This window comes from Pongo abelii, chromosome 20 (genome assembly GCF_028885655.2).
Source record: "Pongo abelii isolate AG06213 chromosome 20, NHGRI_mPonAbe1-v2.0_pri, whole genome shotgun sequence".
Taxonomy (NCBI): domain Eukaryota; kingdom Metazoa; phylum Chordata; class Mammalia; order Primates; family Hominidae; genus Pongo; species Pongo abelii.
Genome location: NC_072005.2, coordinates 22,969,564 through 22,995,748, shown reverse-complemented (window position 1 = coordinate 22,995,748; position 26,185 = coordinate 22,969,564). Strand labels below are relative to the sequence as shown.

General features: G+C 35.6%; 1 protein-coding gene, 1 long non-coding RNA gene and 1 pseudogene across 2 annotated transcripts in view; 1 reads left to right on the top strand and 2 right to left on the bottom strand.

The window, feature by feature from the left end:
* Nucleotides 1-26,185, top strand: part of LOC134760700 (uncharacterized) — a 78,747-nt gene that overhangs the window by 43,219 nt on the left and 9,343 nt on the right. Inside the window, exon 4 of the long non-coding RNA XR_010138582.1 lies at nt 12,565-12,612. This is a non-coding gene — a long non-coding RNA (uncharacterized LOC134760700). The remainder of the gene's footprint in view (nt 1-12,564; nt 12,613-26,185) is intronic.
* Nucleotides 7,254-26,185, bottom strand: part of LOC100447284 (zinc finger protein 492) — a 38,053-nt gene continuing 19,121 nt past the window's right edge. The window contains exons 2-4 of the mRNA XM_024237286.3: nt 24,471-24,597; nt 23,882-23,977; nt 7,254-15,448 (exon numbers count right to left, since the gene is read on the bottom strand). Of these exons, the coding sequence (XP_024093054.3) occupies nt 13,980-15,448; nt 23,882-23,977; nt 24,471-24,597 (1,692 nt within the window). The 3' untranslated portion in view covers nt 7,254-13,979. The remainder of the gene's footprint in view (nt 15,449-23,881; nt 23,978-24,470; nt 24,598-26,185) is intronic.
* Nucleotides 9,195-9,545, bottom strand: PONPYGV1R-PS1900 (vomeronasal 1 receptor ponPygV1R-ps1900 pseudogene; annotated as a pseudogene).

The following is a 26,185-nucleotide window of genomic DNA, read 5'->3' as shown; positions in this document are numbered from 1 at the left end:
CCGGGTTCAAGTGATTCTCCCATCTCAAGCCTCCTGAGGAGCTGGGATTACAGGCACGTGCCACCAACGCCCAACTAACTGGTGTTAGCTTTTGTTAATTTTTGTACTTTGTATTTTATAAATTTTGTATTTTGGCGTTAACTTTTGTATTTTTAGTAGAGATGGGGTTTCACCATGTTGATCAGGCTGGTCTCGAACTCCTGACCTCAAGTGATCCACCCATCTCGGCCTCCCTAAGTGCTGGGATTACAGGCGTGAGCCACCGCGCCCAACCCATGTCTTTCTCTTAAAAGCACCTCTGATTAAGTTTAGCCCAATCAGGATAATCTCCCTTTTGATGAACACAAAGTCAATACATTAGCAACCTAATTCCATGAGTGATTTTCCACCACAGTAAGTCACATTTTCTTTACACACCAAAGGAGAAGATTACACAGCAGGTACGCAACAGATTGGAAACCCTGGCGATCATCTTAGATATTTGTCTACCCACCTGAATAGACTGTTAACATAGTCTTATAGTTTCTTTTTTATCTAAGTAAACAAAGATATCATTTGCAAATAATAATTAACTACCTTCCCATTTTATTACAAATATTAACATCTTTTTTCTGGCTTATTTCTTTTTCATGTACCATTTTATACATTTACACACATATATAACGGTGAAAATTATTCAATTATTCAATGTGTTAATTTTTACTAAAAATGATTGTTAGGCTGGGCGCAGTGGCTCACTTCTGTAATGCCAGCACTTTGGGCACTTTGGGAGGCCAAGGCAGGTGGATCACCTGAGGTCAGGAGTTCGGGATCAGCCTGGCCAAAATGGCGAAACCTCGTCTCTACTAAAAAATACAAAAATTAGCCAGGGAAGGTGGCAGGCACCTGTAGTCCCAGCTACTTAGGATGATGAGGCAGGAGAATCGCTTGAACCCAGGAGGCAGAGGTTGCAGTGAGCCGAGATTGTGTCACTGCACTCCAGCCTGGGTGACAGAGTGAGACTCCGTCTCAAAAAATAAAAAAATTAAAAAAAAAATTGGTATAAATACACAATGGAATACTATTCAGCCATAAAAAGGGATAAATCCAGTCCTTTAAAACAATATAGATAAATTTGGAAGACATTATGCTAGGTGAAATAAGACTGACACAAGAAGACAAATACTGCATGTTCTCATTTATATGTAGAATCTAACAAATTCTAACTCAAAAGAGTAGGAAGTGGAATAATGGTTACTGGAGGCTGGGTGTGGTGGGAAGGAAATAGGAAGTTGTTGATCAAAGGGTACAAGGGTTTAAACAGAAAGGATAAGTAGACTTCAAGATCTATTGCACAGCAGGATGATGACAGTCGACTATAAAGTACTGTATATTTTTTTCTTTTTTTTTTTTTTTTTGAGATGGACTTTCGCTCTTGTTGCCCCGACTGGAGTGCAATGGCGTGATCTCGGTTCTCCACAACCTCCGCCTACCGGGTTCAAACGATTCTCCTGCCTGGGCCTCCTGAGTAGCTGGAATTACAGGCATGTGCCATCACACCACGCCCAGCTAATTTTGTATTTTTAGTAGGGACGGGGTTTCTCCACGTAGGTCGGGCTGAGTCTCGAACTCCCGACCTCAGGTGATCTGCCCGTCCACCTCAGTCTTCCAAAGTGCTGGGATTATAGGCGTCAGCCACAGCACGGTGCCTGGCCAAGTACTGTATTTCAAAATAACTAAGAGTAAATTTCAAATGTATCACCACAAAAAAATGGTAAGCAAGTTGATAGATGTTATTAAACTAGACTTAATCATATTATATGCATATATTGAAATATCACATTGTACCCCATAAATTATACAACTCTGATTTGCCAATCAAAAATACTATTAATACTGTTTTTTTTTAAACGACAGAAACTTTAAGAAATTGAGCCAGAGAAAAAAGTGTTCGTTCATCTTAAAATTTCAGAAAACATATACATATTTTATTTCTAATGGCTTGCTCAGTTAGTGATGTAAGTGAGTAAACATTTAATACTATGAATAGTCTGAACCAACACTCAGAAATAAAGTACGTTGATCTTTAATGTTCAAAATAATATAATACCTTAAAAGAGACTCTAAACAACTGTTTGGAGTAAAACCTCTCTAAATTTGTAAATATTTTTTTTCACTTATTAGAGAAAAAAAGTTATTTAAATATATATATTTAAAATACATTAAGGCCAAGTGCAGTGGCTCATGCCTGTAATCCCAGCACTTTGAGAGGCCGAGGTGGGTGGATAGCCTGACGTCAGGAGTTCGAGACCAGCCTGGCCAACATGGTGAAACCCTGTCTCTCTTAAAAACACAAAAATTAGCCAAGCTTGTTGGCAGGCGCCTGTAATCCCAGCTACTCAGGAGGCTGAGGCAGGAGAATTACTTGAGCCCAGGAGGCAGAGGTTGCAGTGAGCCGAGATTGTGCCACTGCACTCCAGCCTGGGCAACAAAGCGAGACTCCATCATCAAAAAAAAAAAAAAAAAGAAAGAAAAAAAAGTACTCATTACTAAGCTTAACATACTTTGGTAAATGGATACTAACAATGGTTTTCCTCTCATGATTTCTAAGAGCCACCAATTTTACTTTTGAAATATACTGAATATTTATATTAAAAGGATGAGCCTATTATATAGAATATTTGTGGTATCCATGTACCTTATTATATATTGAGTGGACTACAGTTTCTGAAAGTTTCAGAAAGAGTATAATAACTTTTTTTGATTGAATAAGAACATTAAGTCCTCTCAGTGAATAAAATAGACTGAAATTACTGATTAGTCACTTATAATGTGGCATCAAATGCTATTTAATAAAACGTGAAGTTTTTAAAAACTCATTTTAACAACTTATTTCTATTGCTATTTCACTTTTATTAGGAAGAAACATTAACATTTACATTACTTATGGGGCTATGAATTCTATTCAAATCTAAACATAGTGCTAATTTTAGAAGATCTGTATGATTAGGATTATGGAAAGCCTTTCCTTTATTTACATGTAGAAGATAAATAATTGCTTTCCAGTAAACACAAAGAAGAAAATTTGATCCACAATGAAAAGCTGTTAAAATATTAATACTATCATCCAGACGAAACTTTTAGGTATCTGCATGTTCAAGCTGTTTAACATAACCATTCAGAAACTAGTTTTTATAAATTATAATTAAAAATATAAAGTTATCAATTTTTTTCAGTTTTGAAATACTGTCATTATTTCCAGTTGACATAACATTAAATTTCAGAGCTGTGGCTGTTGAAACTAGAAAGTCATCGTTGACTCTGCTTTACTTGCTGCCTTCTTATTTCACACGAACACAGCAGCCCAAAGATCAGAAATGTTACACCTTTACTGTAACATTACACCTTTACTGTTACACCTTTACTGTAAACACAGGAGTACCTTTCTAGGGAGAATACATGTGTGAGCATGTTAACTTGAAATTTACGGCATCTTTTGTTGACGTACAGACTTCTATATGAGAAATAATGGGCTGGGCACAGTGGCTCATGCCTGTAATCCCAGCACTTTGGGAGGCCGCGGCGGGTGGATCACCTGAAGTCAGGAGTTCGAGACCAGACCTGACCAACATGGTGAAACCCTGTCTCTACTAAAAATACAAAATTAGCAGGGCCCAGTGGTGGGCACCTGTAATCCCAGCTCCTCAGGAGGCTGAGGCAGGAGAATTGCTTGGACCTGGGAGGCGGAGGTTGCAGTGAGCTTGAGATCACGCCATTGCACTCCAGCCTGGCGACAAGAGTGAAACTCCATCTCAAAAAAAGAATAAAAAATTAGTTTTCTTTTTCTAATTCTACAAAAAATGGCACCGAGAGTTTGATAGAAATAGCACTTAATCTGTAGGCTACTTTTGGTAGCACGGACATTTTAATTATATTGGTTTTTGAAGTCCATGAGTACATAATGCTTTTTTATTTATTTGCATTGTCTTTGATTTCTTTCAGCATTGTTTTACACTTCTTGTAGAAATATTTTACTTCCTTGGTTGAATGTATTTCTATTCTTTTTGTGTGTATGTGGCTATTGTAAGTAGGACTGTGTTCTTGATTTTGTTCTCAGTTTGAATATTATTGGTGGACAAAAATGCTACTTATTTGTGTTTGTTAATTTTGTATCCTGAAATTTTGCTAAAGCCATTTTTTAGGCTTGCAGACATTTGGTGAAATCTTTAAAGTTTTCTACATAGAGAATTATGTCAACAGTGAAGATAATTTGACTTCCTTTTTTCCTATTTGGATGCCTTTTATTTCTTTATCTTGTTGCACTGCTCTGGCTAAAACTTTCAGAACTATGTTGAATAAGACTGTTTAAAGTCTATATTCTTGTCTAATTTTTATTCTTATGAAGAATAAATCCAGCTTTTGCCTGTTCAGTACGATGTTGGATGAAGATTTGTCACAGATACCTCTTATTAATTTGAGGTATGTTTCATCAATGTCATTTGTTAAGAATATTTTCATATTTTAACATTAAATTTTATTAATGCTTTTTCTGCATCTATTGTGTTAATCATGTAATTTTTTGCTTTTAAGTATCTTTACATGGTGAATTGCACTTAATCACTTGTATATGACAAAACATCTTTGCACACATGAAATGAACCTCACCTGTATGCCAAAATAACCTTTGGATTTGCTTATAAACTCAGTTTACTTGTATTTCATGAAGGATTTTTGCTACAATGGTTCACCAGGAATACTGGTTTCTACTTTTCTCTTTTGTTGGGTCTTTACTAGATTTTGGTAACAAAATGACACCGGTTTCATATAATGAGTTAGGGCAGAACCCCACCTTGATATTTTGGAATACGTTCAGTAAGACTAGTACCAGATCATCTTTTTATATGTGGTAAAATTTGGCTGTGATTTTATATGATATAGGGCTCTTTATGGTTGGTAAGGTTTTTTTAATTGATTTTCATATCTATACATTTTATACATGTTTGGTCTGTTCAAAACTTCTGTTTCTTCATGGTTTGATCTTGGAAAGTTGTGTGTATCCAGGAGTTGTCTATTTTCTCTAAATTTTCTAGTCTGCATGCATAGAGATGTTCATAGTGGTCTCTGAAGATATTTTGTATTTATGTAGAATTAGTTGTGATTCTTACATCTCTAGCATTTAAATACATGGAGAATAAAAGCTTCACAAAATTCAACATTCCCTCATGATAAATCTCTGAAAAATTTAGGTATAGGACAAAGGCACCTCAAGGCAATAAATGTCAAATATAACAAAAAATGCACAGGTATTAACATACTGAACAGGGAAATGCTGTAAGATTTTACTCTAAGAGCTAAAACAAGTCAAGGATGTGCACTTTCTTCAGTCTTACTAAACGGAGTACTAAACGTTGTTTAGTACTATGAAATTAAAGAATAAAATCAAAGAATAAAATAAATAATAAATAAAAATAAAATAAAGGATTTTATTTGGGAGATGCGCCACTGCACTCCAGCCTGGGCGCGACAGAGCGAAACTCCGTCTCAAAATAAAAATAAAATAAAGAATAAAATCAAAGGCATCCAGATTGGAAAAAAAGGAGTTAAATTATCACTGTATGATAATCTTTTATCTCAGGCTGGGTGCCGTGACTCACACCTGTAATTCCAGCACTTTGTGAGGCCAAGGCAGGTGCATCACCTAAGGTCAGGAGTTCGAGACCAACCTGGCCAACATGGTGAAACCCATCTCTACTGAAAATGCAAAAATTAACTGGGTGTGGTGGCGCATGCATATAATCCCAGCTACACAGGAGGCTGAGGCAAGAGAATTGCTTAAATGCGGCAGGCAGAGGTTGCAGTGAGCCGAGATCGCACCATTGCACTCCAGCCTACGTGACAAGAGCAAAACTCCATCTCAAAAAATAATAATAAATAATAAATAATAATCTTTTATCCCTATACATAATCCTAAGAAAAGCCTAAGACTTTACCAAAAACTATTAAAACTAATAAACAAATTTATTAAACATGTGGAATACAAAACCAATATCCAAATGTCAGTAGCATTTCTATAAACTATCTCAAAATAAATTTAAAAAACAATTCCATCTACAGTAACTGTAGTAACTATACTTTGAAATAAATTTAATCAAAATTTTGAAGCACTTTACATTATACTCTAAAAAACATTCAAGAAATTAATACGTGAATTAAAAAGTTAATCATTAATGAATTGCCATTATTAATATTGTTAAATATTTGTATTACACAAAATAACCTAAAGATATAATGCAACCTCAATGAAAATATCAGTGACATACTTAATAAAAATTCTTTAAAAATACATCTACAATGTATATTGTACCACAAAAGACCCTCAATAGCCAAAGCAATCAAACAGAAAAAAGTGAATCTATCACCCTACCTGACTTTGAAATATACTACAAAACTACAGTAACAAAAACAGTATGGTGCCTGAATAAAAACAGACACTAAGCCAACAGAGCAAAAAAAAGATTCCAGAAATATAGCCATGTACTTACAGCTAACTGATTTTAAATAAAGGTGACAATTTCTTAGGAAAAAGACAGAAAATTATGTTGAGAAAACTTTATGGCCACATGCGGAGCAACAAAAGGAGACCCTAACTCACACCACATATAAAAATCCACTCAAAATAAATTAGATACTTAAATGTAAGGCCTGAAACTCTGAAACTACCATTACTACTACTACAAAAACAAACAAACAAACAAACAACAACAACAACAAGAAACCAGAGAGAAGGCCCCATTAACATTTAAACTCAAAATCCCAGGGAACAAAAGGAAAAAATAAATGAGTCAGACTACTTCAAATTAAAATGCTGCTGCATAGAATACAATCAACAGGATAACTAAAAAATGGGACAAGGCATTAATATCAAAAATATATAAGAAAATTAAATGACTATACAACATAAAACAAATAACTACTGAAAATGAGCTGGCCGGGCACAGTGACTCACGCCTGTAATCCCAGAACTTCGGAAGGCTCAGGCGGGCAGATCACAAAGTCAGGAGTTTGAGAAGAGCCTGGCCAACATGGTGAAACCTCATCTCTACTAAAAATACAAAAATTAGCCAGGTGTGGTGGCAGGCGCCTGTAGTCCCAGCTACTCGGGAGGCTGAGGGATCACGCCACTACACTCCAGCCTGGGTAACAGAGCGAGACTCCATTTCAAAAAAAAAAAAAGCAAAAAGCATATTTTTCAAGAAAATACATACATATGGCAAATAGATATATTTAAAAATGCTGAATGTTTTTTTTTTTCTTTTTTTTTTGAGATGAAGTCTCATTCTGTCACCCAGGCTGGAGTGTAGTGGCACGATCTCGTCTCACTGCAACCTCCACCTCATGGGTTCAAGCGATACTCCTGCCTCAGCCTCCCGAGTAGCTGGGATTACAGACATGCGTCACCATACCCAGCTAATTTTTGTATTTTTAGTAGAGACAGGGTTTCACCATGTTGGCCAGGCTGGTCTCGAATTCCTGACCTCAGGTGATCTGCCCGCTTTGGCCTCGCAAAGTGCTGAGATTACAGATGTAAGCCACTGCGCCCAGCTGAATGTCAATTCTTATTAGGGAAAGCAAGCCAAAAAAGACTATGAGATATCAACTCACTCGTTAGAATGATGCTTACTAAAAATTTTAAAAAAAGGGCCGGATGCAATGGCTCATGCCTGTAATCCCAGCATTTTGGGAGGCCAAGGCAGGTGGATCACCTGAGGTCAGAAGTTCAAGACCAACCTGGCCAACATGGCAAAACCCCATCTCTAATAAAAATACAAAATTAGCCGGGTGTGATGGCAGGGACCTGTAATCCCAGCTACTTGGGAGGCTGAGGCAGGAGAATCGCTTGAACCCGGGAAGCGGAGGTTGCAGTGAGCCAAGATTGCACTACTGCACTCCAGCCTGGGTGACACAGTGAGACTGTCCCAAAAATAAATAAATAAATAAATAAATAAAAAAGTGTTAGTTGGTAAAGATGTCAATAAAAGAAAATGCTTACACACTGTTGGTTTGAATGTAAATGAGGACAGCCATATGAATAACAAAACAGAGATTACTCAAAAAAACTTAAAATCAAACTACTATATAATACAGCAATTGCACTATTGGATATGTATTCAAAACAAAATCAGAATGAAGAAATATTCACCCTTCTATGTTGCTTTCAGCACTCTTCCCAACAGCCAAATTATACAATCAACAGTTCAACATCTAATAAGTAAATAAAGACAATATGGCATATATACACAATGGAATACTATTTATATTTAAAAGAAAATTCTATTTTCAATCACATGGATTAACCTGAAGGACATTATATTAGTTGAAATAAGCCAGTTACAAAATGATTAGTATCTCATTATTTCACTTACACACGGATTCGAAAAAACTTAATCTCATTGATGTGGAGAACAAAACGGTGACCACCAGATGCCAAGGTATTTACAAAAAATGGGGGAATTGGAAAGATATCTGTCAAATAATACATATAGTTGGATAGGAGGAATAAGTTCAAGATTGTTCAGCATTGCGACTATAGTTTATAATATTGCATTTGTTATGTTTGAAAAAATGTTAAGACAATGTTATGTAACCTCACCATCAAAATGTTAACTATTTGAGATAAAGCATTAATTACATAAAGCTAAGCATTTGACCACCTGTATATACTTCAAAATGCTGTTTTACAGAATAAATACATATTTTCTCTTTCAAGTTAGAGAATACATTTCTAAAACCTTATAGAAAGATAACAGTATTTCAAATAATGTCTGTGTCTTTGTCATAAACTTGGCTGAATAATATAAAAAATAGTTTTTGTGCTGTTTTATCATGTGTCAGTCATAACCATAGGAATTTTGATACTTGATAGCATGGTTTTTGTTTTTTGTTTGTTTTGTAGCCCAGGCTGGAATGCAATGGCGCCACCTCTGCTCACTGCAATCTCTGCCTCACGGGTGCAAGCGATTCTCCTGCCCCAGCTTCCCGTGTAGCTGGGATTACAGGAGTGTGCCGTTACACCCAGCTAATTTTTGTATTTTCATTAGAGATGGGTTTTTGCCATGTTTGGCCAGGCTGGTCTTGAACTCCTGACCTCAGGTGATCCACCCTCCTCGGCCTCCCAAAGTGCTCGGATTACAAGCGTGAGCCACCGCGCCCCGCCTTGACAGCATGTTTTAAACCCAGCACAGTGCATGGGAAGAGCCAATGTACTTTAGTGCTTTATTTTAAGCTTGGGGCACCTGGAGTTTCTGGTGCTGATGGTAATGGTATGAAAGACACTAAAAGAGGAGGTGTTACTTATGGTTCCATGACTGGCCACTCTGTGAACACAGTAAACTAATCTCCATGCAAAATAACAAAAAATATTTTAATCCAAAAGCTGTCATGATTTCCAAAAGTTTTCCAGGGAAAATAATTGAGGCTACACTTAGGTGTCTAAGCATAAAAACTGTAGGCTAACCTTCACCCACTAAACAAAATTTAAAAAATAACTGGAATAGCAATATGAAAAAGAAATATTATTCCAAATCTACGAAGGTCATTTTGTTGTTTTGCAATCTTTAACATTCACATGTAAAAACAGAAGATTCTGCCTGGAAATGCGAGTTGTGCTATATCATAAAAAATTCAATTTAGGCCAGGCATGGTGGCTCACGCCTGCAATCCCAGCACTTTGGGAGGCCAAGGCAGGTGGATCACCTCAGGTCAGGAGTTCGAGACCAGCCTGGCCAACATGGTGAAACTCTGTCTCTATAAAAATACAAAAATTAGCCACGCATGATGGCGGGTGCCTGTAATCCCAGCTACTAGGGAGGCTGAGGTGGAAGAATCACTTGAATCTGGAAGATGTAGGTTGCAGTGAGCCCAGATTGTGCCACTGCACTCCAGCCTGGGTGACAGAGTGAGACTCTGTCTTAAAAAAAAAAAAAAAAGAGAAAAAATTAAATTTAATATGGTTTACTTACCATAAACTCTCTTAAAATTTTAATTTCTATGATATATTTTCTAGAAAATTTTATATTTGTCACACTTTGGGTAAGAATCTAGTAAGATTTTCTTCTTACAAACAATAATTTTTCTTTTTACAAAGAAAAAAGCACCATGCTAACTGATTTAATCCTCTCTCCTGTGGACAGTGTATGCCTTTTATCTTAATTAACTGATCTGAAAGTTACATTGATAAGCAAACTCTCCAGTTGAAACCAATTTTTCAGTGCATTAAAAAATATCACAGTTCTCATCAAAACCCACAAAACACTGTATGAAATGACATGGCATGAAGAAAACAGTGGGAAAACCGTAGCCATAACACAGAAAAAGAAGGGCTATGATGCATACATGGGTGGAATACATATAAAAAGACAAACAAAACTTAAGATAATTAGAAAATAAATAAAGCAGAACTTCTTTTTAAATTCAGCAAAATTCAGCTTTGCAGGCTGAAAAAAAAGTACTCGCCACATGAAGAATCAATTGTTTACCTTTGATATTTTCTACCTCTGAACACGAAGTTGCAAGTTTCACAGGAGTATTTATGCCTTATTATGAAGCATCTGTTACACAGCAAGCACCGTCATGTTTGTTTGCTACATTTAGGTATAAAAACATTTTCATGACTTATGAAGCTTCCCTAGTACTCACCTGAACAAATTGGCCCAATCAATGAATAAATTTACTTATATCCATTATAAAAAGTGAAAAAACAATAACTTAAGAAAAGTAGGCTTATATAGCGTTCTCCAATTAAAAGAACAAAATGGAATGTTCCAACTAAATAAAATATAATTTAAGACTAATTTTGGAATTACAGCTAAAAATTATTTTATGTGCATGACTAAATTTCTTTTTTTTTTTTTTTTTTTTTAAGATGGAGTCTTCCTCTGTCGCCCAGGCTGGAGTGCAGAGGTGCAATCTCAGCTCACTACAACCTCTGTCTCCCGGGTTAAAGCTATTTTCCTCCCTCAGCCTCCCAGTAGCTGGGATTACAGGTGTGCGCCATCATGCCCGGCTAATTTTTATATTTTTAGTAGAGAGAAGGGTTCACCATGTTGGCCAAGTTGATCTTGAACTCCTGACCTCAAGTGATCCGCCCACCTTGGCCTCCCAAAGTGTTGGGATTACAGGCGTGAGCCACCGCGCCCGGTCCATGACTAAATTTCATTAAAATCATTCATATAATCACAGAGCAGCTCACATAATGAATACTTCATAAACCATAAAACAAAAAATTTATATAAGAAACAAGAAAGTTGTGGGTCTAGCATGAGTACCCAGCAAGTAAAAACAGAGAATTTGCATGGCAAGATTCTGAACCATAAGCCATAAGATTGTATAGTAATAAATTCAATACAAAGCAGAGAGCAGAAATTTGCATTCACATTTTTGAAGATTTTTGTTTTCTAGAAAATTGGACACCTGGCTGGGCGTGGTGGCTCACGCCTATAATCCTAGTACTTTCGGAGGCTGAGGTGGGTGGATCACCTGAGGTCAGGAGTTCAAGACTAGCCTGACCAATATGATGAAACCCTGTCTGTACTAAATATACAAAAATTATCCAGGTGTGGTGGCCTGCGCCTGTAGTCCTAGCTACTCAGGAGGCTGAGACAGGAGAATTGCTTGACCCCGGGAAGCAGAGGTTGCAGCGAGTTGGTATCGCACCACTGCACTCCAGCCTAGGCAACAGGGCAAAACTCTGTCAAAAAAAAAAAATCAAAAAGAAAATTAGACACCTTATTAAAATAATTTTCTTACACCTAAGGTTTATACTTAGACCCATAGATGTGTACATTTAAGTCTATGTAAATCAAAACTAAAAGTCTGTACGTGTTTGCAAGCAGAGAGGCCACATATTCAAAGAAAAATATATAAGTAATTTTTTAAAGTATTTATTCAGGACTCAAAAATGTGTAAATTTTGTTTATACTTGTATATAGTTTTTATTATTATAAAAATAAACCTGTAGTCAATAACAATTTAATTATACATTTGAAATTATCTAAAACTGTAGAACTGAATTGTTCGTAATACAAAAAATAAATTCTAGAGGTGACGGATACGTCATTTATCCTAATGTGATTATTAGTATAAATTATATATTGTATGCCTCTCTATCAGAATATGCCATATGTAACATAAATATTATGTGCCAACAAAAATTAACAAAAGTAAATTTAAATGGGAAAAAAATAAAAATTTTACCTATGGCAACAATATTCCTTAACTTATTTGCAGTTTAAAGCCACTGGCAAAAAAGATTACTAGAGATGTTAGTACATTATTTTACCAAATAGTGTATTGTTACCATCTTTTACCTACACCCTTGAGAAAGATGGACTAGGTTAAATTAAGTGGAATAATGTGACTTGATTGAATGCACAATATTTAACATGTTAAAAATGTTGAATTAAGAAATTTTCACACATAATATAAAATTTTTAACATGTATTGCATTTTGTTTCATAAAAGTACAATTAGTAAAATAATATATTATTTTAATTTTAACTAAAACTAAAAATATTTGTCTCTCAATAGAATGCAGAATATTACTCTGAACATGTACCTCATGCATCACTCAATACTGTAAGTGAACCACAAAGAACCTCTTAAGATTTTCATCATGCATCTTACATTTTAATGTCTTTATCTTTCATAGAAGAGGTCATAAATGCTCACCTAAAAAAAAAATATCTCTCGTATCTTTGATGCAGCAACAATTGCTCATACACTTTCACAGATGAATACAATAGGAATAGAGAAACAGCATGGGCTGGGCCCAGTGGCTAACACCTATAATCCCAGCACTTTGGGAGGCCAAGCTGGGCAGATCACCTGAGGTCACGAGTTTGAGACCAGCCTGGCCAACATGGCAAAACCCCGGCTCTACTAAAAATATAAAACTTAGCTGGGCGTGGTGGCGTGTGCCTGTAATCCCAGCTACTCAGGAGGCTGAGGTAGGAGAATCACTTGAACGCTGGAGACGGAGGTTGCAGTGAGCCGAGAAAGCGCCACTGTACTCCAGCCTGGGCGACAGAGTGGGGCTCTGTCTTAAAAGAAAAAAAAAAAAAGAAAGAAATTAATTTATTTAGCATGAAGTAATTTGAGTTAATTACAACATTATTTACATGAAGTAATTTGAGAGTTAATTACATTACTTTTTAAAAAATCTGTAAGCTTTCCAAAAAAAAGTATACTTGTAATGTAATTATAACTCTCCAAAAAATCTACTCTTTTAAAGTTATATACAAATAATTTTTCTACCAACTTTAGTTTTGGATTATTTTCTAAACTCAGAACTCTGATTTAGTGTAAAATCTGAAGTGTCAGTGCCTTATATATTTCTAATGTAAATTCTCTGATATTTACATAGACTTAATTTTGGATTAAATTTTTTTTCCTATTTACTGCATCTGCAAAAATATATTTTAGTATGAACTCTGGAGTTTTCTAACCTGTAGCTTTGAATAAACGTTTTTTTCTAAATTTATTACATTTACAGGGTTCTTCGATATAAATTCTCTGATGTTGAACAAAGTTTGAGTAATTGCTTCAGGGTTTGCCTCTAATACAAAATGAATACAACAAGATCTGTGTTACAAGTTACTACAACTCTCTTTATATTTGTAATGTTTGTCTTCAAAATAAATCCTCTTCAGCACTTTAAAGGCTTACATTTTCTCAAGAGTCTTCTGACAGTAATTGCACTTTTAATGCTATTAAGTATAAATTCTCTGATGTTAAGATGTGAGCAGATATTAATCACTTTTTTACTTTCTTTATATTTGTACATTTGTTCTCAAGTATAAAGGCTTTCCTGTGCAATAAGGTGTGAGCATTGTGTAAGTCTTGCCACACTGTTCACATTTGTAGAAGTTTTCTCCAGTATGAATTACCTTACCTACAAGCAAGTGTGATAACCATTTAAAGGCTTTGTCACATTATTCATATTTCTATGTTTTCTCACCAGCACAATTTCTTTTATGTTTGGAAATGTTTGAGATGTTGTCACAAGCATTGTCACAACTTTCAGGTTTGTCGAATTTCTCTCCAGTATGAATCATCTTATGTCTGTTAAGAATAGAGGAGTTGTTAAATGCTTTGCCACATTCTTCACACTTGTAGGGTTTCTCTCCAGTATGAATCATCTTATGTGTAGTAAGGTGCGAGGACTGGTTAAAGGCTTTGCCACATTCTTCACATTTGTAGGGTTTCTCTCCAGTATGAATAACCTTATGTTTAGAAAGAGTTGAGGACTGGTTAAAAGCTTTGCCACACTCTTCACATTTGTAGGGTTTCTCTCCAGTATGAATTATCTTATGCGTAGTAAGGTGTGAGGATAGGTTAAAAGCTTTGCCACATTCTTCACATTTGTAGGGCTTCTCTCCAGAATGAATTCTCTTATGTGTAGTAAGGTGTGAGAACCGGCTAAAGGCTTTGCTACATACTTCACATTTGTAGAATTTCTCTCCAGAATGAATTCTCTTATGTGTAGTAAGGGTTGAGGATTGTTTAAAAGCTTTGCCACATTCTTCACATTTGTAGGGCTTCTCTCCAGAATGAATTCTCTTATGTGTAGTAAGGTGTGAGAACCGGCTAAAGGCCTTGCCACATTCTTCACATTTGTAGAATTTCTCTCCAGTATGAATTATCTTATGTGTAGTAAGGGTTGAGGATTGGTTAAAAGATTTGCCACATTCTTCACATTTGTAGGGTTTCTCTCCAGCATGAATTATCTTATGTGTAGTAAGGGTTGAGGACTGGCTAAAAGCTTTGCCACATTCTTCACATTTGTAGGGTTTCTCTCCAGTATGAATTCTCTTATGTGTAGTAAGGTTTGCAGATTGGTTAAAAGCTTTGCCACAGTCCTCACATTTGTAGGGTTTCTTTCCAGTATGAATTATCTTATGTGTAGTAAGGTGTGAGAGCCGGTTAAAGGCTTTTCCACACTCTTCGCATTTGTAGGATTTCTTTCCAGTATGAATTCTTTTATGTGTAGAAAGGTTTGAGGCCTCATTATAGGCTTTCCCACATTCTTTACATTTGTAGGGTTTCTCTCCACTATGAATTCTTTTACGTTGAGCTAAGTGTGAAAGCATGAAAAATGACTTCTCGCATTCTTTACATTTGAAAGGTTTCTTTCCACTATGTCTTATCTTATATCTGTTTGAATTTGAAAATTTATGAAAGACTTTCACATATTTGTCACATTGAAATATTTTGCTCTGGGTAGTTCTCAAACACTGGTTAAGTCCATTGTAACATTCTTCGTGCACCTTACACTCATTCATGCTTTTACAGTATTTTCCTAACTGTAAATTTTCATGTCCACATTTTTTATATCTTCTCAGTATCACTTTTTGGAAACAATTTTTTATGCCCTGCTTTGGCCAAAGGTCTTGGGCAAAATAAGAACATACAACTGCAGAAAATAAAAATAATCAATTACTCCACTTACTAGACACAGATGAATATACTTTACAAATCTAACCTATAAAATTATACAAACTACATCACAAGTAGCAAAATATTACAGGCTCTAACTTTTTCACAGACATATAATGTAACAAAAACATACAGACCAAATTACATTTGTGAAAAATTAAAGTAAGTTAAGTGTGCAGTGCCCCAGGTGAGCCCAATGCAAACAGCCACATAGAAGAAAAGTCAGTTCCATTTACCCAACACAGATCTTCCTGCTTCCCAATAAAACATAGTGACTTTAGAAATAAATTGCCAATTCCTGGTTTCCTTTTTAAAAGACAAGTAAAATACTGGCTTATACATCTTTATTTCTGAATGGTAGGGGCTTTTACAGACACTGGTTCCTGTCCCTCATTACATGAAGTTCTGAAAGAAATAGTGGTATTCTTTCAAATGACAGTTTGAGTCTGCTGAAATGAAAGATAAGTTTTACAGCAGCAGAAAGACTGTGATATCATAGACAGGAAACAATTATAGCAAGTGATTATTGGTTATTAAGAAGAGATATGAATAGGCTGAGCATGGTGGCTCACACCTGTAATCCTAGCACTTTGGGAGGCCGAGGTCGGTGGATCACCTGAGGTCAGGAGTTCGAGACCAGCCTGGCCAACATGGTGAAACACTGTCTCTACTAAAAATACAAAATTAGCTGAGCATGGGGTCACATGCCTGTAATCCCAGCTATGTGGGAGGCTGAGACAAGAGGACCACCTGAATCCAGGAGGTGGAGACTGCAGTGAGCTGAGACCATGCCACTGCCCTCCAGCCTGGGTGACAGGAGCAAAACTCTGTCTCAGAAAGAAAAAAAAAAAAAAAAAAAAAAGAAGAAGGAGAAAGAAACATAAATAATAAACTGCTTTAACTAAAAACTAAACACAAAATTTTAGACAAGGTACATCCTAAGAACATGTTTGAGAGACTCTCAGAATCTCTAGCCAAGATAATTATTTTCAGATTATGTCAGAAAAAACTACATTTTAAAGACTGTGACAGGTAGCTTTTTTCAATGTCCAAATCTCAATCAAAGATTACAATGTATACAAAACAGGGCAATATAATTTCATCAAAAATAGTATATAAATTTCAGAAAGAAACCATAAAAAAGATGTACACATTAATTTTAAACACTGATAATAAATTGAATAATATTCAATGAGTGAAACAGGAACACGGCCCAGTGTAGAAAATCACAAAAATGGGCCAGGCGTGGTGGCTCACACCTGTAATCCTAGCACTTTGGGAGGCCGAGGTGGGTGGATCACGAGGTCAGGAGACCGAGACCATCCTGGCCAACATGGTGAAACCCCATCTCTACTAAAAAAAAAAAATATATAAAAAATTAGCCAGGCGTGGTGGTGGGCGCCTGTAGTCCCCAGCTACTTGGGAGGCTGAGGCAGGAGAACTGCGTGAACCTGGGAGGCGGGGCTTGCAGTGAGCCAAGATCGCGCCACTGCACTCCAGCCTAGGCAACAGAGCGAGACTCTGTCTCAAACAAAAAAAAAAAAAAAAAAGAAAATCAGAAAAATGAGAATAAAAATGAAAGTATCTACAATTTTTTTTTAAATTTGGAGGTAAAAAAATGAAAAATAAATAACTGGAAAATCCTAAAAGTAGGAAAAAAATGATGTAAAAATGAGGAAGTTCAACAAACAAATTAGGATACACACAAAGATATTTATAACAAATACATTTATAAGCACATTTTCAAAAATCACAGACAAGAAGAAGGTGTTGGAAGCTACAAGATAAAAGCAATGTGTCATTTACAAACATAGTCTTATAACCAGTAAATTATCAACAAAAATTTTGCAGGCCGGAAAGAAACTGTGTGACACAGTCAAAGTCCTGAAAAAAAAAAAAAATCTATCAAGTGAGAATAATACCATCAACAAATCTGCCCTACCAAATAAAAAGAAAAAAACTTCCAAAAAAAACCAAATTCTGAAAAAGTATATTAGCACCGCATATGCCCTACATATAAAAGATGCTGAAAGCAGTTCTTTAAACTGAAAGTAAAAGAATTCGAGAAAATACCACATAATCAAATAAAAATACATTATTTTCTGGGAAAGATATGCACATACACAAAAATAGAATCTTGTGGCATTATCATAATGGTGCATAAAACATTTTAATTTATTCTCTAAAGTTTGAAAAATAAAAGCACAAAAATTAAACATCTGTTAACGAATATACAATGTAAAAACATAATTAGCAACATCAATGACAAATTTCAGGGCAGATGTAATGAGGAAGAATTTTTTATTCAACTGAAGTTTATTTTGTACCAAATTTAAAATATACTGTTGTTTCTTATAGAGGTTTTATGTAACCCCCAAGGCACCACACACACAAAAACCATCTGTATAGATACACAAAAGTGAATTAGAAATAAGTAAAAGCATATCAATACAAAAATCAAAAAGACACAGAGAAAATGAGAAACAAAGATGCAAGAATCAAATAAAATAATTAAAACAGTAAGTCTCTTTCAGAAAATTATTTAAATATATATAAAATTAACTTTCAAATCAAGAGACATACTTTCAATAAATAGATTAAAAATTTTAAAAACCAAGATCCAACTTTTTTTTCTACAAAAATCAGTTGAGATCTAATGATAAAAAAATACTGAAAGAGGGAAGATGCAAGAATACACTTCATGCAAGTATTAATCAAATGAGAGCAGAAGAAATCAAAATAATATTATGCAACCTATATCTTAAGTCAAAAACTGTCATATTTTATAAAATGTATTTGAAGTCAAAACTCCAAGAGACAAAAAAGGACATAAAACTTATAGATTTAGGCTGGGCACGGTGGCTCACACCTGTAATCCCAGCACTTTGGGAGGCCGAGGCAGGTGGATCACTTGAGGTCAGGAGTTCGAGACTAGCCTGGCCAAAATAGTGAAACCCCATCTCTACTAAAAATACAAAAATTATATGGGCATGGTGGTGGGCACCTACAATACTAGCTACTTGGGAGGCTAAGGCAGGAGAATCACTTGAACCCAGGAGGCAGAGGTTGCAGTGAGCCGAGATCATACCACTGCACTCTGGCCTGGGACACAGAATGAGACTCTGTCTCAAAAAAAAAAAAAATTATAGATTTATTCACTGGGAACCTATGACAAATTTGTATATATGTACATGTGCGTGCGTGCGTGTGTGTGTGTGTGTGTGTGTGTGTATCTGACATTAGGGCTTCGAATATATAAAGCGAATATTGACAGAATAACAGAGACACAGAGAGAGCAACATAATTATAGTAGGATATTTCAATATTGTACTTTCTATAATAAAAATAAAATAAGAATATTAGTAAGGGAATAGAGGACTTGCAGGCAACAATTATTCCTAACAGAGGTATAAAAAACACTCCTCAACATCAGGACACACATGGTTCTCAATAGCTAACACAACACTTTCCTTGATAGACCACTTCCTATGCCAAAAAAAGTCATCTTACCAAATTTTTTAAAACTGAAATTTTATAAATTACTTTCTATCACCAAAATGAAATGAGTATACAACAATTAAGAAAATAAAAAACCTGAAAAATTCACACATATATGGAAATTAAACAATACACTCTTGAGCATGCTCTTGTGAAAGGTTGAAAAAGGTAACACTGTAAAGATGTCCATCCTGCTCAATGCAATCTACAGATATAATGCAGTTTTTCAAATTTCTCACTGCATTTTTGAATGAAAGAGAAACAGCAATCCCACAAGTATATAAAATCTCCACAGAAAATAAAGTACCCAAAAATATTAAAAACAAAATAAAACAATGTTAGAGGCATTACAGTTCCTGATTTCAAAACACATTACAAACCTACAGAATTAAAACAATTTGGTATGAGTATAAAGGTGAAAAAGTAGACTAATAACATAGAATGCAGCACATATATAAACTCACATATATGGTCACATGAAGAGTCATTTGCATACCCACAATTATTTTAGCATTGTTACTAAAAGCCAATAGGTAAAAGCAATGCCAATTTCTGTCACCAAATCATTCAATAGATATAATTTGAAATATAAAAATACCAAAATATTACTCAATTTGCAAAAAAGCAGGACATATTCTAACAACTAACAGAAATTGTATGAGATCTATAAAGCAGTTATACTCTTAGAAACAGAAAACAGAATGGTGTTTGAAAAGTGCCAGGAAATGGGAAAAACTGGCAGTTGTTTAATGTGTATTGTAAAATTTCTAGAAGTCTTTTCTAAAACAATGTAAATATACTTAACATGCCTGAAATGTACAGTGTTTTTGAGTCAGGGTCTTACTCTGTCACCCAAGCTGGGGTCCATGGCACAATTATGGCTCACTGCAGCCTCAAACTTCCAGGTTCAAGTAATCCTCCCTCCTCAATCTCCCAAGTAGATAGGACCACACCACCATGTCTGGCTATTTTAAAAAATGTTTTATAGAGATGAGGTCTCCATATATCTCCTAGGATGTTCTCAAGCTTTTGGGCTCAAGTAGTCTTCCTGCCTTGGCCTCCCAAAATCTGGGGATTACAAATGTGAACCACCACGACTAGCCATGAAATGTACACTTAAATAGATTTAAGATGGTAAATTTTAGGTTATATGTTTGTACAATTATTTTTTAAAAGAATAACTGAAGAAGATACAGAATTATAAATCTCTCCAAAAATTACCTTCAAGTCACAAAAGTGCTTCTCTCACACATAGGAAATATGTTTATTATTAAACACAAGGTGAAAATAAGACTATTTCCATGACTACTCATTTAGACAAGATAAAGCCACCATTAAAAATCAGCTAAGAAAAAATATATACAAGATTAGCCATAACCAAAACTGGGGTCATATTTATAGATTAAAACACACACACATATAATCAGATTTTAACAGACAATATGGCTGATTTATCTCTTAAACTCCACACTGACTTAGGTATACAAACAGAATTGCAAATTGTCTAAAATTATAAAACCAAAAAACACAATAAACTTATATTAAGAAACTAACACTGAAAAAAACACACTAAAATAGAACTACAAAATAATAATAAAAGAAATGTTTACTCATAAAATCTGGTATGCAACATTGATGTAGCATTAACAAAGAATTCGTGTAGATAGCTGTAACATTTTACTGAAACTGTGTACTCATTGAAGGTGGCTATTTTGAATCATTGGCATCCATTGTAATGCAGTATAGTTTCAGATAAAATGCAGTATAATCATAAACAAGATTCTAACGACAAACTGAAAAATAAGCATTTTAATAAATAAGATTTTTAAGTTGTAAATATATGCTATTCTTACACAAAAAACTGCTGTAATCCAAATTTAGAAGCAAAGAATAGCCTTACATTGCTAAATAAAGAAAAACATTATCTATTTTGCAGAATATGGTCAGAGCCTCTGATATATACAACAAATATTTGGGAACAAATTATGTCATATTTTAGATATAGGATGACGAAAGTGAGTAAAAATCCTGTAATCTTTTTTTGCCTGCCTGTATTTCCTTTTTGCCTGCCTACTAATTATCTAATTCACTTCAGGCATAACATGTAAATTTTAGTATATTGTCCTAAATGTCTAAATCTAAAATTACAGACAAAATTAAAATAGAAAATAAAAATGTACAGGGAGAGTGACATCACTAAGATGGAAAAATAAAAGGTGCTCTATTTGTTTATTTTCTGACAGCAAGAAAATTCATCAGCCATCCCTGACAAAAATGCCTTTATGAGAGAAACAGGAATCATGGCTCAAACCTGTAATGACAGCTATATAGTACATTAAGTCAGAGAATGCTTTAGGACAGAATTTCTTTATTTTTTTTTTTTGAGAGGGAGTCTCACTCTTTGGCCCATGCTGGAGTGCAGTGGCGCGATCTCGGCTCACTGCAAGCTCCGCCTCCCAGGTTCACGCCGTTCTGCCTCAGCCTCCCGAGTAGCTGGGACTACAGGTGCCTGCCACCGCACCCGGCTAATTTTCTGTATTTTTAGTAGAGACGGGGTTTCACCGTGTTAGCCAGAATGGTCTTGATCTCCTGACCTCGTGATCCGCCCGCCTCGGCCTCCCAAAGTGCGGGGATTACAGGCGTGAGCCACCGCGCCCGGCCTGCTTTAGGACAGAATTTCAAGACCAACCTGGGTTAGGTAGGAAGACCCCATCTCCAAAATAAGTGCCCTAAAAAGAACTTTCAGATCCAGGGAGGGAGTTGTGAAACTCTGCTAATGCCCAAGATTGAGGAATTGTCTTTCCAGAAGGCAGGCTTTCATTCAGGTGGCAAACTACAGGACCTCTGTTCTTGGCTACAGACCAGAAAATGGCCCACCCAACTTGGTCCCACTGAGAATTCTGAACTTACCCTGCAATCATCCCAAACTCCTCCCAGCCACAGTCTGGGAGAGGTCCTGCCCTTCCAGAGGCCTGGAGGAAGACCCATTTATAGCCATGCAGCAGGCCTGCAGACCTTGGCCCTTACTGTGGTCCCTGAAGCAGTTCCATGACGCATTTTTGCTCCCTGAGCCACAGTTCATGGCAAGTTCTGCCTATGTAGAAACCCACACAGTGACCTTGGGAAATCCTCTCTGGTTTTCAGTGAAAGCCAAACTCATTTACATCCTAATATAAAGCCTACCATATGCAGATCCAAGGGCAGAAACCTGCCCTAGTGTCTGCCCTACAGAGAAAAGTCCTGAAGTATATTCACTCTGTCCAAAACTAAAATGGGAATTACAACTACTCAAGCCCCTTGTAACAAGCCAACTAAAGGTGGACCCTAGTGCAGACCCAGCAGCCTTGTGACCAAGCTACACCCCCTCTCCACTACAAACCCATAGGGCATCCCAGGACCCTGGGGGCTCAACTAAAGATCTTTACTTTCGGAAACCAATTTATAAAAACTTGAAGAGGTGTTTGCTCCTTCAAATTCACAGACACCAATGCAAAAGTACATTATGCCCATTCTCAACGCTTCTATTTTAACACAGCACTGAAGTATGTGGAATTAAAAATCGGCAAAAAAATTTTTTTAGTCATTGAAATGGAAGACAAGTAAAAAGTTGCTTTTCGTAGATCATTTGATCTCATATATAAAAAACCATAAACAGTACATTAAAACCTAATTAAAGTAATAATTATACTCAATAAATTAGGAAAATAGAAAATTCACATACAAGTATAAGTTATGGTTCCACATACTTTAAACAAACTATCTGATAAAACAACAGAAAGAAAGCAATCTTATTTACAATAGCACTAAAATAATAAATTTCTGAGAACAAATTTAACCAAGGAGCTTAAATATCTTTCAAATCAAATATGTATCAATTAAAAAAATTGGGCCGGGCACGGTGGCTCATGCCTGTAATTCCAGCACTTTGGGAGGCCAAGGCCGGTGGATCACGAGGTCAGGAGATCGAGACCATCCTGGCTAACACGGTGACGCCCCGTCCCTCCTAAAAATACAAAAAATTAGCCGGGTGTGGTGGCGGGCGTCTGTAGTCCCAGCTAATCAGGAGGCTGAGGCAGGAGAATGGCGTGAACCCGCGAGGCGGAGCTTGCAGTGAGCCAAGATCATGCCACTGCACTCCAGCCTGGGCGGCAGAGCAAGACTCCATCTCAAAAAAAAAAAAAAAAAAAAAATTGGAGAAGACAAAAATAAATTTAAAAACATTTCATGGCTATTGATTGAAAGAACATTATTAAAGTGCCATATTTATCTACAGTGATCTCTAGATTAAATAAACTCCCTATCAAAATTCCAGTATTTTTTTACAGAATAGAAAATATAATTCTAAAATTCACATAAAACTACAATAAACTTTGAATAGCCAAAGCAATCTTGAAAAAAAAGGACGAAGCAGAAGAACATCATAATTTATAATTTCAAACTATACTTCAAGGCTGTAATAAGACAGAATGTAATGGCAGAAAAATTAGCAATAAAGAAACCAACGAAACAGAAACCACTACTCTCACACATTTCAGACATGATGTTAAAAGAGAACTTAAAAAACAGTTTAACATACAGTTTCTCAAAATTATGCAGATTATCTATGTGTTTTCAAAAACAATGAAAAAGCAGTCAGATTTCACAGTCTCTTACGTGCCATGAAGAGGACTGTATTGGCTGTCACTGTAAACTTGAAGAAGATCACCAAAGGGAAAGTAAAATCTTTAGAGATTCTAAAAATATAAGACAGAAGATGCTTCTATGTGAAAGCAAAATTTAAAAAATTCAGGCTTCCCAGAAACTATTTCCTTTGGAACACAGATTTCAAATCATTTTAAGGACTGGCTTTTTTTTTTCTACTTTGGAGCTCTCATCTGTGTCGTCTGTTGTATTCACTTTCACTCTCACCTACCTGGGGGTTCAGCTACCATCTCATGTCTCTTCACATTCCAAGGTTCTTTTCCTTGCTCCAGACAGGTGATCAGGTCTGGCTTAGAGGCAGCAATACCTGTTTTATTACAAATAACATGAATCTTGCTCATATTCTCCAATTACCAATTTAGTAGTGTGTTCAGTAAAAAGGATGAATAGAATATTCTAGTAAATTAATTCCAAAATACTAATATACAACAAAAAATTTTAAATATTTAGGAAATATTTTAATTTTGTAAGTTCTTAATTTCACTACATGATACTACTAAATCAAAAATTGGTAGTGGCAATTAGATTTTAAGATGTGGGCAACAGTATGTTATGCCACTAAATTTCTAAAATTAACACTAATCTAGAGTGAAGGGCACAGATCAGCTCAGGAATGTGGAAAGTTCAGGTCAAAATGAAACATCTCGAAATTATTTTCTACATAGACAAATCTTGAAGTTTTTTTTTTTTTTTTTTAAGACAGAGATCTGAAAGCATAAATTACTAAAAATCATTCCATAAAAAAGAGAAATAAACTTTACAGGGTATATTAGGGAATTGTGTACTGAAGTTATCCTCACCCAGGAAGACCAGGTTTCTGTAGTTCTCTAACATCATCTTCCTATATAAATTCCGCTGTGCAGTGTCCAGGCATTGCCACTCCTCCAGAGACAATTCTATGGCCACATCCCTAAATGTCAACACTTCCTGAAAAACACACAAACACACACACATATTTACCAAGTGGCCATGAACAGAATTTTTAATTTGACTCAAGGTAAAACAAGAGTAAAGAGAACTGGTTCTTACTTAGAGGAGTGACTGAAAATATTTAATAAATAACTTTCAACACAGAAGTATTCTCTAATGTATTCTCTAACTCTGAGAAAAAAGAGTGGCGTAAGAGCCACAACATCAAGGTATAGATGATACTTTTCTGGATGATGACGTATAAAACTGAGAGCATAAACACTAACATGTACATTTTTGAGTGCTATATTTACATCATACAGAATAAATTATGTAAATTTTTCAGATGGAAAAGACATATTCAGTTAGAAAATACTGCTCAAATTTTAATGTGTACAATAAGCTGGAGATCTTGTTAATGCAGATTATTTTTACAGAAAATCTGGAATAAAATCTGGCTTTCTGAATCTCTAACAAGCTCACCAGTAATGCCAATGTTTTTGGCCCAAGAAAACTATTTTGTCAAACATCCAGTAAGTGGAAGAGCCTGTGTTTTCAGTTTTTCTGGTCTGTAAACAAAGATGAGAGCTTTCATTTTCCAAAGGCAGATAAATGCAAAGAAAACCTAAGAAAGGTCAGCTGCCAGATTAAATGTGATTGTTTATGCACATCTGCTGAATAAAGATACTCAATAATGAAGAGAAAAATAATTAACTCTATAGAAAAAAAATCTGTCACAGAGTTCATTAACCAAGTGAGTTATTAACATCAACTGCATGAAGACAAATGTGCTGATGCACACAGAAGGACACGGCATCACTGCTATGATATTGCCCAGCCAAAGGTAAATTATAGTCTGAATTTAATCATAAAGAAACATTGGTTTTATGTAAAGTTCCAGATACCAATATCTGCCATGTTCTGTAAATTTTAATAGTGATTTTAAGTAGTCTTTCTTTCACACCCTGAAGAGCAAGTATCTCCTAATTATTATTATTATTTTTAAACTTTCTGGGTAATAAATGCCATCCCATTTAAATAAGCATTTTCTTAATCCTATTCTGCAAAGAGCTAATGGAGAACAGAGATGGAACCTCAAAATTACATGCTCTCCATCTTTACTAAGGACCCCAGCTTTTCCCCAATAGGAATCTTGAGTATCCACACCTTCCCATGTTCCATAGCCACGAATGAAACATTCTTAATATTGCAGTTCATAAATTCATGGTGAGAATTCTTTATGACATGTAAGAAGCCATGATGTTGAGAATGTAGAGAAGACTCTGGTAAGCAGGAAAGAAATATTTTTCAGACACCCTTGACTATTATAAGAACTAAAAAGTAGTTAAACTCATTAAGAAGAAAAAGCACAAGTAGAAAAGTAAAGCTTTGCAAGTACTGAACACATGGCATTCCAGGAGGCAGAGTGGACACAGCTCTTCATCTGAGACACGCTTAGCTTAAAAAAAATAAATAAATAAAAAATAAAAAAAACATTTTTTAGGGGCAGGGCAAAGATGGCCAACTAGAAGCAGCGGTGATCAGAGACTCCCACCGAAAAGAACCATAATAGCCTGTGAATCCTACACTGGCACCTGAGGTATCC